General features: G+C 45.0%; 2 protein-coding genes across 5 annotated transcripts in view; both read left to right on the forward strand.

The window, feature by feature from the left end:
- The first annotated feature begins 854 nt into the window (after nt 1-854).
- Nucleotides 855-11225, forward strand: ARGLU1 (arginine and glutamate rich 1). 2 transcript variants are annotated; one of them, XR_012633944.1, is made up of 4 exons: nt 855-1474; nt 5441-7582; nt 8010-8093; nt 9301-9357. XR_012633944.1 is itself a non-coding variant. In XM_074910557.1 (4 exons), exons 1-4 carry the CDS (start codon nt 1119-1121, stop codon nt 9463-9465), a joined length of 831 nt encoding a protein of 276 aa, XP_074766658.1. In that variant the 5' UTR covers nt 856-1118; the 3' UTR covers nt 9466-11225. The 2 variants fall into 2 exon arrangements, 1 of the variants encoding a protein (XP_074766658.1); XM_074910557.1 differs by having other exon boundaries at nt 856-1474; nt 5441-5666; nt 9301-11225.
- Nucleotides 11226-17397: 6172 nt separating this feature from the next.
- The window catches only part of EFNB2 (ephrin B2), a 46093-nt gene continuing 43352 nt past the window's right edge, over nt 17398-20138 (forward strand). For all 3 annotated transcript variants that reach the window (XM_074910571.1, XM_074910589.1, XM_074910580.1), the window contains exon 1: nt 17398-18532. In XM_074910571.1, coding sequence (XP_074766672.1) covers nt 18405-18532 — 128 coding nt within the window. In that variant the 5' untranslated portion in view covers nt 17398-18404. The remainder of the gene's footprint in view (nt 18533-20138) is intronic.

The following is a 20138-nucleotide window of genomic DNA, read 5'->3' on the forward strand; positions in this document are numbered from 1 at the left end:
AGCAGTACAAGGAAAAAGATCCCAGTGACTATGGTTCAACAGAGGGCTCAGGGGAAAAATAAACGCTCACAATTTATTGGGGGCTTTAACTGTTTTTCATAACTTCTTAATCTTCAGTGATACATACCCTCTGCCCCCTATGTCAAAACAAAACACAAACAAAAAAACAAGAAGAATCAAAGCCTGAAAAAAGTCAATTAAAGAAAAATACGGCAATCCCTCCTCTGTGGAGTAGGGCGGCACTGGAGGCGGGGCTGCTCGCACAGGCCGCAGCTCCCCAGCCTGCGCACCGCAGGGAAACCGGCCGAGGGGACCCCACGGACAGAGCGCTCCGGCGGAGCGCCCACTGGGGGAACGTCCACAGGTGACACTGCACCCCCTGCCTGGCCCTTGAACGCTTCCCGAAGCGGCCTCCCAGGCTGGATGGGCTTCCAAAAGCCCAAAGCCCCCCAGGCCTTCCCCTCCTAAGCCGCCCCCCACATCCACACCCCCTAGGGCTCTTCAGGAGGCTGCCCTCACCGCGGCCGGGCCCAAGCGCGACCAGCCTCCGCTGCACTAACGGCAAACGGGCCTACGGCGCGGCAAGTACATCGCCGCTGCGAGGGACGCCGCCGGGCAGAGCAGCTCCCGGCCCACGGCCGAAAGCCCGACCCGGGCACCCTGAACCACCCCGGTCCCAAACAACCTCCCCGACGCGCCGGGCCAAGCACCCGCTGCGCGCATGCGCAGAGGGAAGTGCTGCCTGCCGGGGTTTCCTCCTCGAGCGGCGCTTCCTATTGGCTGGCGAACATTACCGAGCGCTTTCGTGCTCCTCCGGCGCGACGCCGAAGGCGGGGGAGAGCACGGCTCGACCGCGGCGCAGTGCATTGTGGGGCGGAAGAGGAGAGTCACCGCTCTGCTGGGGCCGCCATCTTGCCTGCGTCCGGACTTGCTCCCGCTTTCGGGGCCTGCTCCTTCTCCTCACAGCGCGAAGCGGTGGAAAGGGAGAGGATAGGGGGCCCTCCCGGGCGGTGCTGATGCGTGCAGAACCTCCTCGCACCTCTCTCGGGCGCCGCTAGCGAAGGGGGCGGGGGTGGTCGGGCGGTCGCCGGCGCGGCCTCCTCCTCTCTTCTGCCGGGATGGGCCGGTCCCGCAGCCGGAGCTCGTCCCGCTCCAAGCACACGAAGAGCTCTAAGCACAACAAGAAGAATCGGAGCCGATCGCGGTCCCGCTCCCGGGAGAAGGAGCGGGCGCGGAAGCGCTCCAAGTCCCGGGAGAGTAAGCGGAACCGGCGCCGGGAGTCTCGCTCCCGCTCCCGCTCCAACACGGCCCCCTCCTCCCGCCGCGACCGGGAACGGGAGCGCGATCGCGCCTCCTCCCCGCCCGACCGCATCGACATCTTCGGGCGCACGGTGAGCAAGCGCAGCAGCCTGGACGAGAAGCAGAAGCGGGAGGAGGAGGAGAAAAAAGCAGAGTTCGAGCGGCAGCGGAAAATGTGAGCTCCGGGGCCGGGCTGGGGGCGGCAGGGAAGGGGGTGAGGGGAACGGGGAGGAAGGGAGCCGCTCTGCGCCCTGATGCCTTTCTCTCCGCGCCTTCCTCCTCCAGACAAGGGGCGCCTGCGACTGGGTTAAAGGCGTTTAGGCCCTCGCTGAGGCCTAAGCTCTGACAGTTTTCCCGCCATCCTTCCCTTTCCTAGAGCCTGGTTGCCTCGGGGGGGGTGGGGGGGGGGGGGTGGGGTTTTAGAGGCCGCCCCCGCGGAGTGCGGGCCTCCTGCGCGCCGCCTCCCCATCCGCCGGCGCTTCTCGCTCCCCTTCTGCCGCGGCTCCCCAACGCTGCGCGGAAACTTCCCTCTGCGGCGGCGGCCTCCGCGCCGAGGAGGCTTTGTGCGGTGCTGCCACACCGCCCGCCCCTCCCCTTTGTTGCGTGGAGGTTGTTAGGCGTCGAGCGGAGGCATCGGGAGTTGCTCGGGTTTTAAGGAATGCTATGCAACGACTGTATTAATGCTGAGGGGTTTTTATATTTTCCTCCCCAGTGGGACAATGAGATCCGATGACCTGTTTCATTTGAAACCTTCCTCAGTTTTCATTGTGGGGGATGTGGTTATTTATAAAGTCTATAGAGATAGATAAATTATATTTTCATGAACATTTGATGTGCATTAAAATGTTTAACAGTATTGTTAAGTTATGAGAGAGACCTTTGTGCAACAGAGATAAAAATGGTTTTAACAGTTGTGATAAAGTGATTCTTGTTCTTTGAATGTTACCCTTGCTCACTGGAGCCCTGAATCCAGAAATAGCACTTGTTTGGATGTGTGAAGCCAAGTAGTTCTGTTAGTTCCAAGGTGGAGCTTTGAGTTTTATTTCAGCGTTATTCTAATGAAATATTAACTGTACTTAAGAAGGCTTGATAACCTGAGTTGTCATTTTCATTTTTGTTTGTCAATAATCTTCACTAGCTTCAGAATTTGACAAGATGTCATCATAAACATCATACCCATAAGTAACACAAACACGCATTGAAAATGTTGAAGGCTTTTAAAGTCACTGATTCTAGTTTTGTGGCTTACAGTTTTATTCAGTACCTAAATTAAAAATATTCTGTGCATATCTGCTATCAGTGGAGAATTGGAATGCGCTTAACAGTTTCAGAATACAGTGAATAGTTTATCCTAGTATTCTGGAGCTGATTTAGTTCATAAGTAAGTTTTCTATATATAAGTTAGCATTGAAATTTTAAAATATTCATGATGTATAGGAGGAATATGACATTTGAGTGATATTGGCAACAGAAAAGTAAACTTTCGAGGGAGAAAGAGTATTGGAAAAGTTTGGGTGTAGAATTCTTATGCTTCTGGAATACACTTTAAATTTCAAAAAGAAAAAGCAATAAAATTTAATAGAGTAAGAAACTATGGCATTTAAATAAGTCGTCTGTACATTTTATATATGTTAGTGGATACTCATGTTGGTGAAAGAAATAAGTACTTTTCCTGCTGACTGAATTAACTAGTGGACAGTTCATTTATTGAAAGTGATTTTCTTGTCTGTTCAAATCTTAATACATAGTCTAGCTTCTGTTTTTTCCTGTAGTGCTAGTTTTCTATGATGGCCTTGCAAATATGACTTTTTTTTTTTTTTTCTCAGAAATCTGCTGAAATGTAATCAGTTTCTTTTCTGCAGATTTTATAAAATCAATCTTTAGGAAGTAAATAAGAGCGTACTAAAAATATTTTACATTAATGACTTATCTGTTGCTCAGTAGGTCAGGATGATAAATTTACACCTGTATATAAAAAAATGTAAGTTCGTGTTATTTAAAAAAAAAAAGTTGGTATAAACAACAAGAATAAATCATTGAGATTTCTATCCGGTTATAATTTATTATCTTGATAAGCTCAAAGACATATATATTATTATATGTTTGTAATATTGTCATTGCCTATGAATGCCAAAAGATATATTTTCTTGGTTTAATTAAATTTTAATGGAATTTGTTGGAGTGAGAAAAATGAAACCTGTGCAGGCCTGGTGCTTACTTTGAATATGTCATCAACTGCTGAGGGTATTTGAAAACTTACTTCAGACATGAATATCAGGGGATTTTTTTGTAGCTACAGTACTATATTCAGTTAGCTTTTATTGTGGATTTCCCTGATGTTAAACCTAAAGCTAAAATTGTTGAATAAAATGTAGGAATATGAGCTTTCTGAATTATTTCTGTAGAACAGCCTTTGATGTACACTAAGCTGTATCAGTACAGGACGGTGATAGTACTTGCTGGTGAATAAATACTCATAACAGGGAAGAAAAACCTTTACAAATACAAGGGTATTTAGTATATAAAAGATGTTTAAAAATTTGTCCAGAAAGGATTGTAGGTAGTGGTTTGGCAGAGACACACTAACAGAATGGGGTTGATGTGTTTTTCTGGATGGTGATGGTGGTCCAGGTTTTTTTGTTTTTCTGCAAAAATTGCCTCAGATATTTTGTGTTGCTTTAGGAAAAGTGACTGCTGGTCTAATGTGCCACCAGATAAGCTTGCTATCTCTTGAAGTACGTAATATAAATAAAATTTGTCTTCTGGGGCTGAATGGTTAAGTTGAGGGTTCCAAAACTTTTGTTGAAGGAGATAGACTATGCACTTGTTTCAGTACACTTTTGAAGAGAAGGTACATGAACAAGGGAAATTGGAATTCACCTTGGTATTTCACATGTTTATCTAGATCAGTAATCCATACTTCATTATCTCCTATTGCATGTTTGCAAATTGTACACTGGGAAATCTAAAAGTTAGTAAACCCTGTAACTTTTTTTTTAATGAATTCTTATGTTGCTAGATATAAAGAAGATAGGATAATGCAAACATTATGAAAATGACAGGATATTAGGATATTACAACAATAGTAGTTAGTCTAAATAATGGATTTCTGGTGCTGACAGGCCAGAAGATTAATTTATACGATTGTTTCGTACTTTATAGATTACTTAAAAGGAAAGTTTGATTTCACTGTTAAAAATACCAACCTTCTCCCTAAAACCCATAATAATTATAAATGGTACTATATGAAACATAGCTACACAGTATTCACTTTTATTGATCTTTGTATATCTACTTGCCACATTGTCCCTGTAATTACTGCCCGGAAGATTTTTTTTTTCCTTCATTTGGTAATAAACCTGAGAATTGATCAGATCTTTGTGTATCCTTTTTAATGAAAACTTAAACCAGTGATCAGGCTAAGTGATAATGCTGCTGTTAAACAAAAATAAAGACAAGAAGACATTTGAAAATACTTGTGAAAGTCAGAACATGGAAAACTGAAGTTTGCTAGGATTTATTAGTAACAGAGTGCTGCAATAAGGAAGTTAAGGAGAGCTGAGATATTTGAAGTTTGATAAGATAAATGATTGGATAACTAGATTACAGATACAATACCTGGAATTCTTGTTAAAATATTCAAATCACAAATTCTGTTGCTTCTGTATTCTGTTTTAGTTATTAGACATGTTTGGTGCCTCTGAGGTGCTGGGTTTAAGACGAGATTTTACAAGATATTGCTACAAGTGGCTTAAAATGGAGACCATTTACTTCCTGAAGGGCGAGGAATGGCTGAAGTTGGTTGGAGTCTTTTTTTTTTTTTTTTTCTTTTATTCTCTAAAAATGATGAAGAAGTAGTATGATAAGCTGTTGTCTTAAACTTAGGTCTCTTGAGATAAGATGGAGAGATGCTAAATATGGTATGGTCTGAATGGGTTCCATGTGACAGGAACACCAATTGCCTGAATATTTGCTTTCCTTAAATGTAGGGCAAAACGTTCTTTAAATATATGATCTGTGTGTATAAGGGATAAAACTAGTTAAAAGTGATTCAGTAACGTGGCTGATGTTGTGTTTTTGAAAGAGTTTCTTTCAGTGCAGCCATTCTTTAAAAAGATAATCCTCTGTTTGCATTTTGTAGTCGTCAACAAGAAATTGAAGAGAAACTAATAGAGGAAGAAACTGCTCGAAGAGTGGAAGAGCTTGTGGCTAAACGTGTGGAAGAAGAGTTGGAGAAAAGGAAGGATGAGATTGAGCGAGAGGTTCTCCGCAGGGTGGAGGAGGCTAAGCGCATCATGGAAAAACAGTTGCTCGAAGAACTCGAGCGACAGCGACAAGCTGAACTTGCAGCACAAAAAGCCAGAGAGGTAACGCTCGGTCGTTTGGAAAGTAGAGACAGTCCATGGCAAAACTTTCAGTGTCGGTTTGTGCCTCCTGTTCGGTTCAGAAAGAGATGGAATACAGCAAATCTAATTCCCTTCTCGTATAAACTTGCATTGCTACGAAACTTAATTTCTAGCCTATTCAGAGGAGCTCACTGATACTTAAACAGTTATTCTCCTAAAACCTGAACAAGGATACTTGATTTTTAATGGAACTGACCTACATATTTCAGAATTGTTTGAAACTTTTGCCATGGCTGCAGGATTTATCAGCGGTCCTTTCATTTTTGGGGAAGGGTATTGAAAATCTGTAATTATGTATCCTTCATTTGTTTCATTTTGTTTACCTAGACTGTAAGAGGCTTTTGCCTTCAGTCAGGCAAAAAGCAGGGTCCAGCAGCGAGCTGCAGTACCTGTCTTTAACAAATAGGTTTCTTACTTTTCATTTAAAATGGACATTTTCCTTGAGCATACATTGGACTAATTCTGGGACTTCGAGCATAAACCCATCCACGTCTTCACGAAGGATCTATGTCCAAATCATTATATCCATTTTTAATAACTACTAACAACTCCTTTTTTTTCCCTGGAAGTTATAAAAGAGCAGGTTGCCCTTGTCTGAAGTCAAGCTGAACATGTGACTTGGGTTTTGGTTTTTTTGTTTGGTTTTTTGTATTTTTAATCAGCAGGTGGAGCAGAAGCTGAAAATGTCTTTCTGTGAGACAGTAATTTGCTACTAAAGGCTTTGATGCCTGCCTGCACCAATCATTCCAGGATCCAGAAATTTCAAGACAAACTTTAAACTGTAAAGGAAATTTGTGCTAAATAGTCCTAAATCTCAAATGCCTTTTTCACTCTGTACCTCCTACACAGTTTATTTTAAATTGATATTTTGATTTGGCTTACAAAAGGAAAGACAGTAGCAGTGAATTTTTCCCCTTCGTACTAAATGTGACTTGTCTGTCACATCATAGCTTTAAATTAAAACAAAAAACAAACCCTGGAACACTGAATTACAACAAATATTAAAAATATGAAATTAAACCTGTTTGCAAATTCTAACCTACTATGAAAGAATTTAGGTTGAATTTAGATGCCTATAGTCAGAAAGTGCTTCATATATAGAGATTTTCATTTGATCAGATGGATTTTTTTTTTTAATGTATTTTTGCTATTGTCAACATGATGTGGAGAAGTCCCATCAATTCTTTTTAACACGGATTAAACTTCCATGCCTGGAGTGAAGAGTGCTAGCTAGTAGCTGGTTACTAGTCATAGTAAGAAGTTTTCTCTTCGTATGCTTGCTTTGTTCGTATTAACTTTTTTTTCTTACACAGACACAAACCTCTGGCTAACTTAAATCTTCCAAATACTAAAATAATTCGGATATATATTACGTGAACTGAAACACCTCAAAAATTTTCACGCAGTCTTCATATTTGAGTTGCATAACAGAGTTGCATACAATTCACCAAGAAAACAACAGTTGCAAGGCTTTATTTCCTGATTTTGCCTTCCCTGGACTCCTGAATTCCAAGTTCAGACTGCAAATGACAGTTTCAGCTGTCTTAAAATTGTCAAAATATTGAATGTTAAGTCCATTCTCCCCATGAAAGAAGCCCATAGCTCCATGAAGTATGGATTACCATTTGTATTTTTCACTAACAGTAAATGTATTTTTCTTATTAATTGTTTGCCTTAGGAATGATTTACATATTTTTGTTCCTTCTTATCATAAACATCTGCATTCCTCAGCTCAGCCTTCCTTGTATGTTGTTTCTTTATAAATGGTTGAGCTGCTGATGCAGGTATTGCCAAGCTAACAGTACAAATCATTTTAAAGAGGAAGCTGGCGCGTATGGCAGCCGAGGAGCACACTCTGCAGGACACTGGACAAGACAGTAAATATTCAACTTTTAATGCTGATTAAAGGAGTATAGGTAAAGAATACGTAGGTATACTTAATTGGTGAGACAAACTATTCACTTTATTTATATTTTCTATATTACTTTTTAATTTGGTAAATACTATCCAGTTTTTGTAGTTGTCCTTGTTGATTTGTGTGATATTAAAATTCTAGTAATAAATTGTCAGGATTCTATGATTAGGGAGGGTTTAGCTGGTTGCTCTTTGGACTGGGCGGGATGATTTAAATTGAGTACTAGAAACCAGTTTTAGTGGCTGCACAGTTTACCGTTGTGAGACAAAATAGGTGGCTGTAAAGCTGCCACTTTAAGTCAGTTCACAGAAGAATTCTGAGAAAGATTAGTGAACATGCAGAAATGAATATTTTACTTTACTAACATCTTGCCCTGTCCTCCCGTTTAGGAAGAAGAGCGTGCAAAGCGTGAGGAACTGGAGCGAATACTAGAAGAGAATAATCGAAAAATTGCAGAAGCACAAGCTAAACTGGTATGTGAAGAATTAGTTAACTGTTCTGTAGGAGAATACAGGTCCCTCTGCCTGATTTGCAACACAGTTAAACAAATCAACCCTTTAATTGCTGATTACTGTTGCTCTCCTTCCCTTGAACATAAGAGACCAGATCCTTAGGAGTAAAGCTAGTCTGAAAAAAATAGTTCAGCTGCAATTAATTTAGAGGAAGAAAGCTGCCTTCAGAGTTCAAAAAGTACATTTTTAACTATATCTCACAAGGAAGGTTGAAGTAAGATCGCAAACATTCAGCTTCTAGAACAGAAGTGACTAATTCTGTTTTGTTGAGCAGGACAAGTACAAACTGGATTTGAGACAAGTACAGTGTTGATGTAGAAGTGCTGAAAGGGACTTTCAGCATAAGCTTAAGCTGTCTAAGTTATGGAAGTCTAGCTTGTGTTGGCCTATGTAAGCAGGTGCCTGCCTTATGAGAACAATATGATTTAGCTGATTCTAATAAATTAATGATGATGATAAACCAAACTAAGCTTCTTCTAAATCCTGATTGAATGCGTGTCAGTTTCAATTACCCAAATAATTAAACCTTTTTCCAGTAAAGATGATGCTTCTTAGAACTGTTTGTTTGAATTGCATCTGCTTTAGATCTTTCTGCTTTACCCTTTTCCCAACCTCGTATGATGAAAATGGGACAGATAAAAAATTTAACGTGTTGACTGACATAATAAACAAAATAAGCACCTTTGGAAGAGCTTCGAGAGCCATAAAGCAGTAGATTGACTTGTTACAAATCAAGTAAAGAAGGTTTTGAATTAGGAGGGGGGTTTAAATGGGTTTTGGGGTGGAGAAACCTCTGTTTGAAAATCCGTTACTTCCTTATATTGTGTCTTCACCTGACACGTGGCAGATGTCAGGAATTTCTCTGCGTGTACACTGAGTTAATTAAAATGTAATATGTTGTTAGCAAAGCAATGATGAAAAACATTGCATGTAAAACTCAAGATTTCAATAGATTAGCTGTAAAAAGTTTTCAGTGTTTCTTCTAAACTCAGTTCCAATAACCATATTTATAAATAGCTTCACTGAAACCATCTGTGGCATCTAGCTCAGGTAGAACTGCTTACATACCTGTGCAGGATTAGACCTGTTTGGAAGTTAATACAGACTTGTAAATTGCTTTTATGACTACAAAATACACTGGCCTAAATTCTGCCATTTTCATATGTAGGCTGAAGAACAATTGAAAATTGTTGAAGAACAAAGAAAGATTCATGAGGAGAGGATGAAACTAGAACAAGAGAGACAACGTCAGCAAAAGGAAGAGCAAAAAATTATCCTGGGCAAAGGAAAGTCTAGGCCAAAACTGTCCTTCTCACTAAAAAGCCAGGATTAAATTGCAACTCTGAACTCTTAAAAGGAAAAAAAAAAAAGAATTAAAAAAACCTAACAAAAAAGGAAAACGACAAAAAAAAAACTTTGTATGGTAGCTTCATGTTGAAGTGTTTTTTTTCTCTCAATTTTTTTTTTTTGGTCTTTTTTGAAAGTCTGGAAAGTTAGCTTGTTCTAATAGGGGCTGTGCTCTGCAATTCTTAATTTTTTTTTTTTTTTAAACTTCCATTAAGTTAAACCCTATCAGATCATGGTTGCCTTTTAGAGGGTAATCTGTTCTCATCAATTTTGTTTCTGTATTAGTGGTCTGAAGCAGATCGGGTCACTTTATGAAATCTGGATGATCGGATAAGGTTTTAATGACCTCATCAGAGTTTGACTCTGATAGAACTTTATACTGGGTATTTCTGACTTTTAATTTTTTTTTTTTTTTTAAAAAGTCAGTAAATACATGAGTAAATTGCCATAGTATTACTGGACCTCTGTGGTTTATTGTCAAATCAGTGTCCTATGATACTGTCCCATTGTTGCGCTTGATGTTCCTGATACAGGTAAGGAAATAGTTTGTCATTTCTGCTATGAATACATAGAGAGAGTTCAGTATTGTCTCTGTTAGATTTGTTTTTATTACATTGACAGCATTCAACCAGCGTTCCCCATTGTGTAAATAAACCAATTTGCTGAATAAAGTCAAAGTCTTAAATTCATATGTTTAAGTAAATTTTTTTAGTACACTTCTATAAACAGCTATAAGAGTGACAATTCACATTATTAAATTCAAGACTATAGTGGTATTTTTTTTAATTTTGCTTTAAACTATTGTGGCTTCTCCTACTTATAATGCAAAATTACACACAGTAAAAGATCCCTGCAGTTGTGAATGTTTTTGATGGCTGCTGCTGTTTTCATGAATGTTGGTTTTTATTCTGACAGAGACTTATTTCAGCTGTAGTATCATGTTTAAACAGCTGTTTGGCTTACTGCACCCAGACCAATACTTCGCTATCTAATCCCCTTCAGTTCACCTCATAATATAGTATATTGTATAAGTTAAAGTCATTACCATATAATGAATCTGATGGATCCTAAAGGATTTCAAAAGGGAAGGCTTTTTCCCGAAGGACTGGACTGGCTAGCATACTTGGAAGTGAAAAACATGAAGTGAGATTCTGTCTAAATATATTGGTTTTAACCAGGAAGCAACGGTTATTCATATTCAGATCTTGAATGTTATCCATTTATATATGCAGGTTTTATTTTGAAAAATGAAACTACAGATTAAAAACTATATATAAAGTCCCCTTTTTGTATATAATTCTTCTACCAAAACCTGGATTGCTATAGCTTGTCCAGTTCTAAAACTTTCTTTTTCCTGTCGGTGTGCAACATCTGTAGTAATCATAAAATGAAAGATACCAGTAGTTGCCTGAGCATTTGAATGTGACTGGACAAAGTTGGAAGTAATTCCTAATAGTCCCAAAGGAATTTGTTTCTATAGATTTGGCAAACTAAATGTGGGAGCAAGTTGAGTGTGCCACTGAAAGCAGTATTCAATGTGCTTTGTATGAAACCTGGGCTTGGGGGCAGACTGATGTGTATCGCTTTGTCCAGTATGTCAAAAATGTGAAGACAGTAAGATACCTACACTATTACTGTACTTAAATTTGTCTATATATTGTATTACAAAAGAAGGTTGAAGGTTGCTTAATGCATAAAAACAAAAGCTGAAGCCAAATAAATCATGTACATGACCTGTTGACAGGAGCAGGCTGTATTTAAAGCTCATCTGATACCTGTATTTCTAAACCAGAAAACATCCCCTGTTCCCTTATGAGAAACAAGCTATTAAAAATCAATACTCAAAACAGACCTATGCATTTTTGTTTCCTCTTCTAAAAGCAAGAAGCTAAGTTGTCATACATGCAGCTGCGGTATCAAGCATTTTGTTCTGCATCATGATTTGCTTCTGAATAGTAACATTTGTTCTTTACACTTCACATTGTGTAGGCTTGGACTTCAAGAGGTTATTTTCAACCGTATCTTTAGGACTGCTGTGTGAACAAAATGTTTCATCACAATTAGATGGCATTCCACACCTTCCTACCTGTGTTTCCTTCCCCCTGCCCTCAAAAAAGGAAAATGAGCTACAAACTGCTGGTTTTTTTGCTGGGGCAGAAGTTCAGTTGGTAGAAACCACTATGTTTACTGTCCTAAACTATTCTGTATTTATTAGCTTTTTGTAGACCCAGTGTGGATGGACATCACATTTGAGTTATTCTGGGGTTTTCTTTCTTTCTTTTTAAAATTACGGTAGGACTTCAGGGTTACTGTTAATTAGAGGTGCACACAGTTTGGGAGGGGAGTAAATTGATGATCATAAGAACTTGATACCAGCCTAATGCAAAATAGGTTAGAATGTAGACATTTAGGTAGTGATTAAGCTGAGTATGAGCTGGGGATGTGGGTGTGTATGACGATATTAACCCACCTTGAGAAATTTCCATTAGAAATTGTGCTGGGTGTTTAATTTCTTTTTCATTACAGTTTGAGATTTGAACTTCCAATTTTGGTTAGACAATTTTTGGTTCTGGTTTTTTGTGGTTTTGTTTGGTTTTTTCCCCTCTCAACAGGAAGGCAGGTAGGCATTTCTTGTTGCCACCTACCTTGAGCAGTATTCATTTCCCTTGTATGATGACAGAAGAGATGTTAGTTTTCCCAACCCCTGTTCATAAATGTCCTGAAGAATTATTTTAATACCAAACAGTGCATCTATCCAGCAGAGGCAGGAGAGAGTGGAAGGCCTTACAGCATTATCTTAGCAGTGTGCTGTTACTTTGGAGATTTGTTAAACTGCCCTCTGAACTTCCCATGTTCATTACCATCATTTTTCCAAGCACAAGTGGAAAGCTGACTGCTGTGAATTGTATTAGAGAGCTGGTGTCCTTGAAGCTTAGCAAAGCAGAGACAATTAGGTTGGCGAGATGTCTAAGCTGCCAAGCAACTGCACACATAGGTATAGACAGATATGTCAGTATTATCTTACTAAAGTATCAATACTTCATCCACTCCTATTTTGTCTTGGAAAAGAAGGATCTATCTTCATTGTCTCTCCTTTTCTCTTAAGCTTTGTGCCACCTTGTACACCTCACCCTGTCTATTTGCCCTTGCTGACTTGAAGATCATAAACCCCTCTTTCTGATGCTATTAATGTGCCCTCTTCACAATTGTTTAGAGTTTCTGTGCCATTTTTTGCGTGTACACCAAATACGAAGGTGTTGATTGTGATTCACTCTTCACTGCATGAAGTGTCTCGTTAAACATTTTCAGAGTATTTGGGGAGTGTTGTCCCTTTGGCAAGCAGGAAGAAAATAATTAGCTCCGTTATTGCAGTGCAAGTTCAGATGAAGTTCAAGTTGATAAACACTTTTCAGTTTGCATTGCAGAGGTGATTTATTTCAGACAAGAACTGTGGAGCTGCCCGTGTGCCCGAGGCTCATTCTGAGGCAGGAGGATATGGTTGAAGTGCCTGGGCTGGTACGGTTTTGAACCGACAGGCCAGTCCTGCTGGAGCTGAACCATGACTGTCATGCACCTCTTCCATTTTCATGCCAGTACCACTAAAGTGCATGCATTTCAGGGTTATCCCCCTCTTCCCATCCCACTGTTCTGCTGGCCAACCAAAGAGTGCTGAGTTTCTCTTGATGTTTCCATACTGAAGAACCTAATGCTTCCTATCATCTTCCCTGGGCTGACACATGGAACCAAGGGCTATGCTGGCTCAGAGGTCAGCTCTGCACAAGGGGGACGTAAACCCCTATAAAAGGCTGGTCATGTAGCAGAAGTTTGATCCAGGGTCTTGTTTCCCACCCCCATATATCTCATCACAGACCACAAAATAATGTAAGAATTTTTGTTTTCACAGAATGATACTGAGAATCGGTATAAAAAATAAGTCAAAGAGAGAATTAAAATGTATGGTTAGTATGTACCAACGTCTGTTTTGATTTTTATTGCAAGTCTGATTGAATTCTGTATTGGCTGTATTTAGGAGGAGTCAAGCTCATTTTCTAAGAAGCTATGGTTAACCAAAATTGTGGTTATGAAACAGACATGGAGAAGACAACATCTAGATATATACTCTACCGTAAGTGCGGAAAATGCATCGTTACAGTGTGAATGATATTTTAGGAGCTGTTTCAAGTATCCAGCACACCTGGGTTTTTGTACAACCAATAATCAATTTAAATCAGTAAGCATCAATCATGCGATCATTTGTCTTTATTAAATTTAACAGTGATTTTATCTATTGAGTTATTTCTTTTCGACTTTTCAAACTTGCTAAATTTTCAAGTAATGATGAATGATGGTAAGATTTTCCACTTAATAAAAAATGTCATGTCCCATGTATTCTCATTGCCGATGTACTTAGGCTGATGTTTAGAAGAGAATCAGGGATGATGGGCCCAATCCTGATCCTATTCAGATTGGCTGCTTTTTTGTTATAGACTCCATAGGATCAGAGCCAATATCTGTGTAATTATCGCCCCCATCACTGTCAGGAAGAAGCCGAAGGGGGTAATTCAGCAATAAAAGCGATTTTTGCTGTAAGACTGGCCGAAGTACCCGAAATAAAGGTTTAAGCGGTGCAAATGGCAGAGTCCCGGCTCTTCCCTGAAGGCAGAGGGAATGGCAGGTCTCACCTGCTCGCTGGCCCCGCTCATCCACGCATCCATCCATCCACCCATGAATGCATCCATCCATCCATCCATGCGCCCACCCATCCCCGCCTGCCGAGTCGGGCCGCCCGGGTACGGGGGGACCGCGGCGCCGCTCCCACGGCCGCGACAGGATTTCCTCCCCCCAGAAGCCTGTCCCCCGCAAGTTTGCCTGCCAGGAAACCGCCTTCCCCAGAAACCCGAAATATCTGCCGGGACCTCCTCCTGAAATAGCCCCCGGAGAAGCCGCCTCTGCGGCCGAAGCCGATTTTGCTAACTTCCTAATACCCGTGAGCTTTTTCCGCTTTTAACCCCCCGTCCCCAACCCGAACTCTCACGTTTCCTCCGTGTCCGAGGCGATCCCTGCCGCTCCTCGGAAGCGAGACGGGAAAGTTGGAGGCCGGTGCCGCGGGCGGCAGGGGGACGGGGCGGGAGCGCGGCCGCACCGCGGCTGCCACGGGGCTCCGCGCTGCCGCGGCCCCGCCGAGCGCCGCTCGATCCCGCTCCGGCCTCGGCCCCGGTCTCCGCCTCCCGGTCCGTCCCCGCACCTAACTCCGCTGAAAGCGCCCCCCGCCCCGACCCCCGTCGAGGGGATCGGCTCCTCGGGCAAAAAGGGTCACCCGAATGGAGTAGTCACCGAGAGCCCGCATTTATGTGGACGTCTAACCCTTTGTTTACTTGGGTTAACTGAGAGATAAATTCTCGATTTTCTCTAGGTTCTTACTTAAAAGTGATTTAAACAACGCGGATTTTTATACACCTACACCGTCCGTCAAAAGGATGCTGCAGAGTAAAACAGCTGTATTTACTTACGTAAAATGATTAGCCGCTGGACAATAGAAGTCGACTGATATATTTAGCTACAGGAGGATATTTTCAGACAATACCAGGGCTCTTCATTTCCTCTGGTTTACTTAGAGCAAGGACACGAAGAGTTAGAGGTCACAGTTTACTCACAGCTTTTACAAAACACCGCTCGTAACCTTTTGCTTCAAAACAAACAGAAGCAGCAGCATCACAAAATTGAGGTAAACCGATTTTACACGTCTCTGTTGCGAGAAGCATTTGTCAGGCTCAGTGTTTACACTGGCTCACGACTGGATACACACCACACATTTGTTTAAAAGTTTAATAATTAAGCACTTTCCTCTCGTCGCTGGCGAAGCTCTCCTTTGATGCCCCTCGATGTGCATAGATACCCACTCTGTCTCCCACTTGAGTGCTAAGTTTCCGTCCTGGGAATCGGATCCTTTTCCACCAAATTGCGTCGCCGGATCTGCAATTCCTTCCTCGCTGCAAATTAAATTTAATTAAGCAGTTTACTTAAAACGTATTCGATGTTTTGTGTGAAAAGCAAACTGATTTCCTTGTTTCCTTGAGTGGTAGGTTTCATTAGAGAACTACCAAACACAATTAACACAAAATCTATGGGGCATCGAGCGCGCCTCAAACCTCTTCCCCCCTCCGTTGCGAGCGAGAGGAGCGGTCTCTGCCAGGCAGGGCGGCGAAGCCTGAAACACCACTTTAGTTAAAAAGGGAGGGGGAAACGATCGTTTTCTTCCAAACTGATCAGGGAGATAAATTTCAGTGCCAGTCGTTTTCCTTATAAGGGCTTCTTTGCGTTCGTCTAAAAGCCGAACGAGCACCAGCACTAACCCGATTTTTAAGTAAATGCCCATATTTCTCCGGGAATAAAATCATGCGAAATTGGCTCTTTATTGCGGTCTTTTGTAGCATGTGCTTTGCATGCCTTAACTAAAAGGTCGGGAAATGACAGTAAGAGAGCCGTAATTTCCTGGGATTTAATTTTTAATCCTGTCTGCAGATACTATTGTGGCAAGAAATCCCTACTGGAAGAAATTCGGGAACCCCCCTCCGCTTTACAGGAGCGACTGTGACATGGTGCAAGCGGGGTTTAGCCACGGTGCAGCTCTCCGCGCCGGCCCTTCGCCTGTGCCGCCTCCCCGGCCCGGGGCCGCCACCCGGGGCCGCGGTACCGGCGGCCTCTTCGGCGGGGGAACCGCGTGGGCGCCGGGCAGGGCAGGACGCGCGGAGCCGCGGAGGGGGGGGTGCAGCCGAGGGAGACCCCTTCCCTCCCCCCCCGCGGCCGAGGGCCGCCGCTGGCCGCTAGTGGGAGCTGTGGGCCCGTGGAAGAGCCGCGACAGCCGCGGAGAGCCGGGCCACGGAGCGCTGCCGCGGGGGCACCCCCGGGAGGCGCGACGCCCCCCGCGCCCCCTCCGGGGGCGCTCCGCAGCCTCCGGGGAAGCATCTCCAGCGCTGCCCGTAGGTAGCTAGCCCTGGCCAAAAATTAATAGAATGAAATAAAAGGGCCAGGTGCCAGCGAGATACGAGGGTCTGAAGAAGACCTGGACCCGAAAATCCCGCCGCCCCCCTCCCCAAAAGTGCGGAAGGGATGGAAAAGGCGCTAAGCGATGGCGAGGGACCTGCATCCAGCCTCAGAGCCCCTGATTACGCTCCGCACCCGCCTGAAAGGGCTCCGCATGTCCAACTCCTCTTTATTTCGGGATGGCCTGTGGCTGTCACTCAACCAGATAAACTTTGAAAACTCCCGAGGCCCCGTGGGGACAGTCATGACCGAGCGTGGGAGAGCCCCCTCGGCCCCCCCATCCGTAGAGAGTTGCGCGGGGAGCTCCGCCCTAGCGGAGATGTCCGCTGCTGCGGAGCGCCGGCAGCCCTGCTCTCCCGGGGAAGGGGGAGTGCGCCCCGCAACAGCGGGGAAGGTGCTGGGGAGCCCTCCGCTGCTCCCCGCTCTTTAAGCAGCAGAGTAGTTGAAAAACGCTCCATTTGAGCAAAGACTTTTCTCGGTGTTGGGTTTTTTTTTTTTTTCCCCCTGATTTCGCCCCGCGTGGGCCAGCCGCGCCTCTCGCACAGCCCCGGCGTGACTGAGAGCGAGCGTGCTCTCCCCTCATCCCGGGCGGCGGGGCGCGCGGGTTGCTACCTGCCGGCCCTGCGCGGCTAGGCTAGGCTGGGCTGGGCTGGGCTGGGGTCGGCTCGGCTCGGCTGGGGTCGGCTCAGCTCGGCTCGGCTCGGCTGGGCTCGGCCCCGCCCGCCGCGGCGGCGGCGGCGGTAAGTGACACGCGCGGCGCCCAACCAGCGCGGCGGCCCGGCGGCGGCCCTATGAGCGGCGGCGGCGGGGCGGCGGGGCCGCGCTTATATGGCTACGGCGGCGCGCTGCCGCCGGCCGCGCTCCTGCGCCGGGGACTCGCCGCGGCGGCAGCAGCGGAGCGGCGCGGCGGCATCGCGGGTTGGAGGTGGCGCGGTGGGAACGGCGGTGGCTGGCGCCGCTCCTCCTTCCTGCTCCTCCGCGCTGGGCTCCGCGGCAGCGCAAGTCCCACGCCCGGCTTTCCTCCTCCTCCTGCCGCCGCCACGGCGCGCACTGCGGATCTCGCAAAGGGAGAGCGAGGGACCTTTTGACGCTGCGACCCCTCCACCTGTGTTTTTTATTATTTTATTTTTGTTCTTTAATTATTATTTTCCGCCCCCTCTTTCCTCCGCTCCGGGGTCTCTGCCGGCGACAAGGACAGCAGTGCCCCCCGGGGAAGCCGGAACCCTGCGGATGCGCCTCCCCGGGACCGGGGGAGCTGACTCTCAGAGTGGATTTATTGACTCGCGGTTGCTTCCGAGCTGCCCGAAACAGCCCGGGCTGGTGCCTGTGCGGATTGCAAACTGCAGGGAGCAGTGAGAGGCACACAGGAGGAGCCTCCTGCCGAGGCTGTGTCCCTTTCCCCCAACCCTTTTATTTCTCCCACCACCATTTCTTTTATTTTACTTTTTTTTTTAAACTCCTTTTCACGCGAGCCTGAGACACTGAACGTGTATGGCGCACTGGATCCAAATGGGAGTTGGCAGTTTGAGTGGCATCTTGCAAGGCAGCCGGGAGACCCCCAGTAAGAGGAAGGACTGAGGCGGTTGCGTTTTCGTGTTATTGCTGTTGTTACTTCGGAGGTAGCTTGGATCTTACCTCGCAGGAGAATTTCCTACGTGCGAGTGGCATACATGACTCAGTAGATCTGCTTCCAGCTCTCGCCAAGTGCATCGTCGACCCTTCGCGTGTGATTTTTAATTTTTTTTTTTGTTCTTTCTTCCCTATCAATCGCCCCGGCTGTTGGGATACCGGGCACCCACCCTGCTGCCGCCGCTCAGGTGCGGGAGAGCCACCCGGCGGAGTTGGCGCGGCTCCGGGGAGGGACTCGGGCCGCCTGCGACCATGGCAGCGCGGAGGCGAGACGCCTCCGCCTGGAAGTACTGCTGGGGACTCGTGATGGTTTTATGCAGAACTGCACTGGCGAGGTCCATCGTTTTGGACCCCATATATTGGAATTCCTCCAACCCCAAGTAAGTTTCCATGCCGCTCCCGCCCGCTGCCTCCCCGGGGGCCGGCGCTGCCCTCCGCGGCTGTGCGCGGAGGGGGGTGGGGGGCTGGCTGCGGGCGGGACGGACTGTACCGCGGCCGCGGGGAACCACGGGGACGGGGTGGAGGACACGGCCTCCGGGAATTCGGGGCTGGGCTGGCAGCAGGATCTGGCCCTCCCTCGGGGCGGGTGGTCCGTGTCACGGCGGAGCTGCCCCGGCGCCGCCGCTTGTCCCCGGCGGGAGGGACCCAGGAGGCGGGCTGGGAGGCCGCGGCGGGACGGGATGGGACGGGGCGGCGGAGCGGGGTCAGGATCGGGATCCTGCTCGGGGCGGCGGCAGCAGGCTGGAACCTGCAGGTGGGGTCCGGGCTCCGCTCCCGCCGAGCCGCCGCCTCCCCTGGGTCGGAGGAGCGGCGGAGGCCGGCGGGGCCAGGCCGGGCCGCGCTGGGCTGCGAGGAAAGGGTGATACTCTTAACTTCTCCGTCTGCAGATGCAAACTCATCCCATTGACTCCAGCGAAGTTACATCTGCTTATAACAGGGCTAAATTTGGTTGTGGAGTTGATGGTATCAAGGCACATGTCAGTGAGTAATGAACTAAGCATTACCCATCACACAACCATTTAGTGTCATTCTTCATTAACAAACCCAGGCAAAAAGTACATACGTTCCCAGGACTTCCACTTTCAGAGCACACTCTTAAAATAGAAACATATTCTTTAAGAGACCTCCTTTACTTAAACGTTCACAATTCTTGCTACTGGGAAGAGGAACTTTTCGGGAGGTGGGCCGTCTTTCTAAAGAGAAATCTGAGTCAGTGATGAAAAACTGTTTCTACTTCTCTTTTTGTCCCGTTTCTTTTTTGACATGCAAAATAAGTTGGCTTTGTTCAGTTGTGAAATCCTTTGAACTTTTGTGATTAAACCCACTAATTTTAGAAAACAAAAATCAGATAGGAAGAAATAGTCTGTAATAAGTTTAGGGAATTTTACACCAGAAATGGGTTAAAATAGTTTTTAACTCATGCTATATCTTCAATTATACATATTTAAAGCAAACCATATGCATTGCGTTAATTGAATTTGGAACTTCCCATTAAATCCAGTAAGTACACATCTTGTTTTCCCGAGGGACTTTTTAGAGGAAAGGTTAGGTGGTGATGAGACAAGAAGAATGGAGTATTTCCTGGATCAGGGATTAATTCTGTGTAGGTGGCAGGATCTCCAGGAGTTTGGTGAAGATTTCAAAGTTTGAATTAGGAGCGGCGTCTCAAGTTTATCAAGTAGTCTTGTGTTACAGTCGTCATCACCTACGGTTTTTCCCAGTGAAGGAAAAACTCGTTGCAGATTTTTGCCAGCATTTTAAAATAATGGACGTATTTGCTATATCTCTGTAAGGTTTCTTTACAGAAAAGTTTTCTGATCTTTTTTCTTAAAAAATGGAAAAAGGAAACTGACAGGAATGCTGTGGACTGCTCAGTTCAATATTTGTATTCCTAACATTGATAATTTTCCTAATATGGATGATTTTCTATATGCACTGGGTGGGAAGCCAGTTAAAAGTTTTGTTCCAGTCTGGCTCTGCACTTTT

The sequence above is a fragment of the Athene noctua genome, chromosome 1, assembly GCF_965140245.1.
Source record: "Athene noctua chromosome 1, bAthNoc1.hap1.1, whole genome shotgun sequence".
NCBI classification, from domain to species: domain Eukaryota; kingdom Metazoa; phylum Chordata; class Aves; order Strigiformes; family Strigidae; genus Athene; species Athene noctua.

What these genes read in the sequence shown, in the direction of transcription:
- ARGLU1 (XM_074910557.1), top strand. Translation starts at nt 1,119, where the DNA reads ATGGGCCGGTCCCGCAGCCGGAGCTCGTCCCGCTCCAAGCACACGAAG. An exon ending in TTCGAGCGGCAGCGGAAAAT is followed by an intron (nt 1,475 to 5,440) that starts GTGAGCTCCGGG and finishes TGCATTTTGTAG; the next exon opens with TCGTCAACAAGAAATTGAAG. An exon ending in CAGAAGCACAAGCTAAACTG is followed by an intron (nt 8,094 to 9,300) that starts GTATGTGAAGAA and finishes TTTCATATGTAG; the next exon opens with GCTGAAGAACAATTGAAAAT.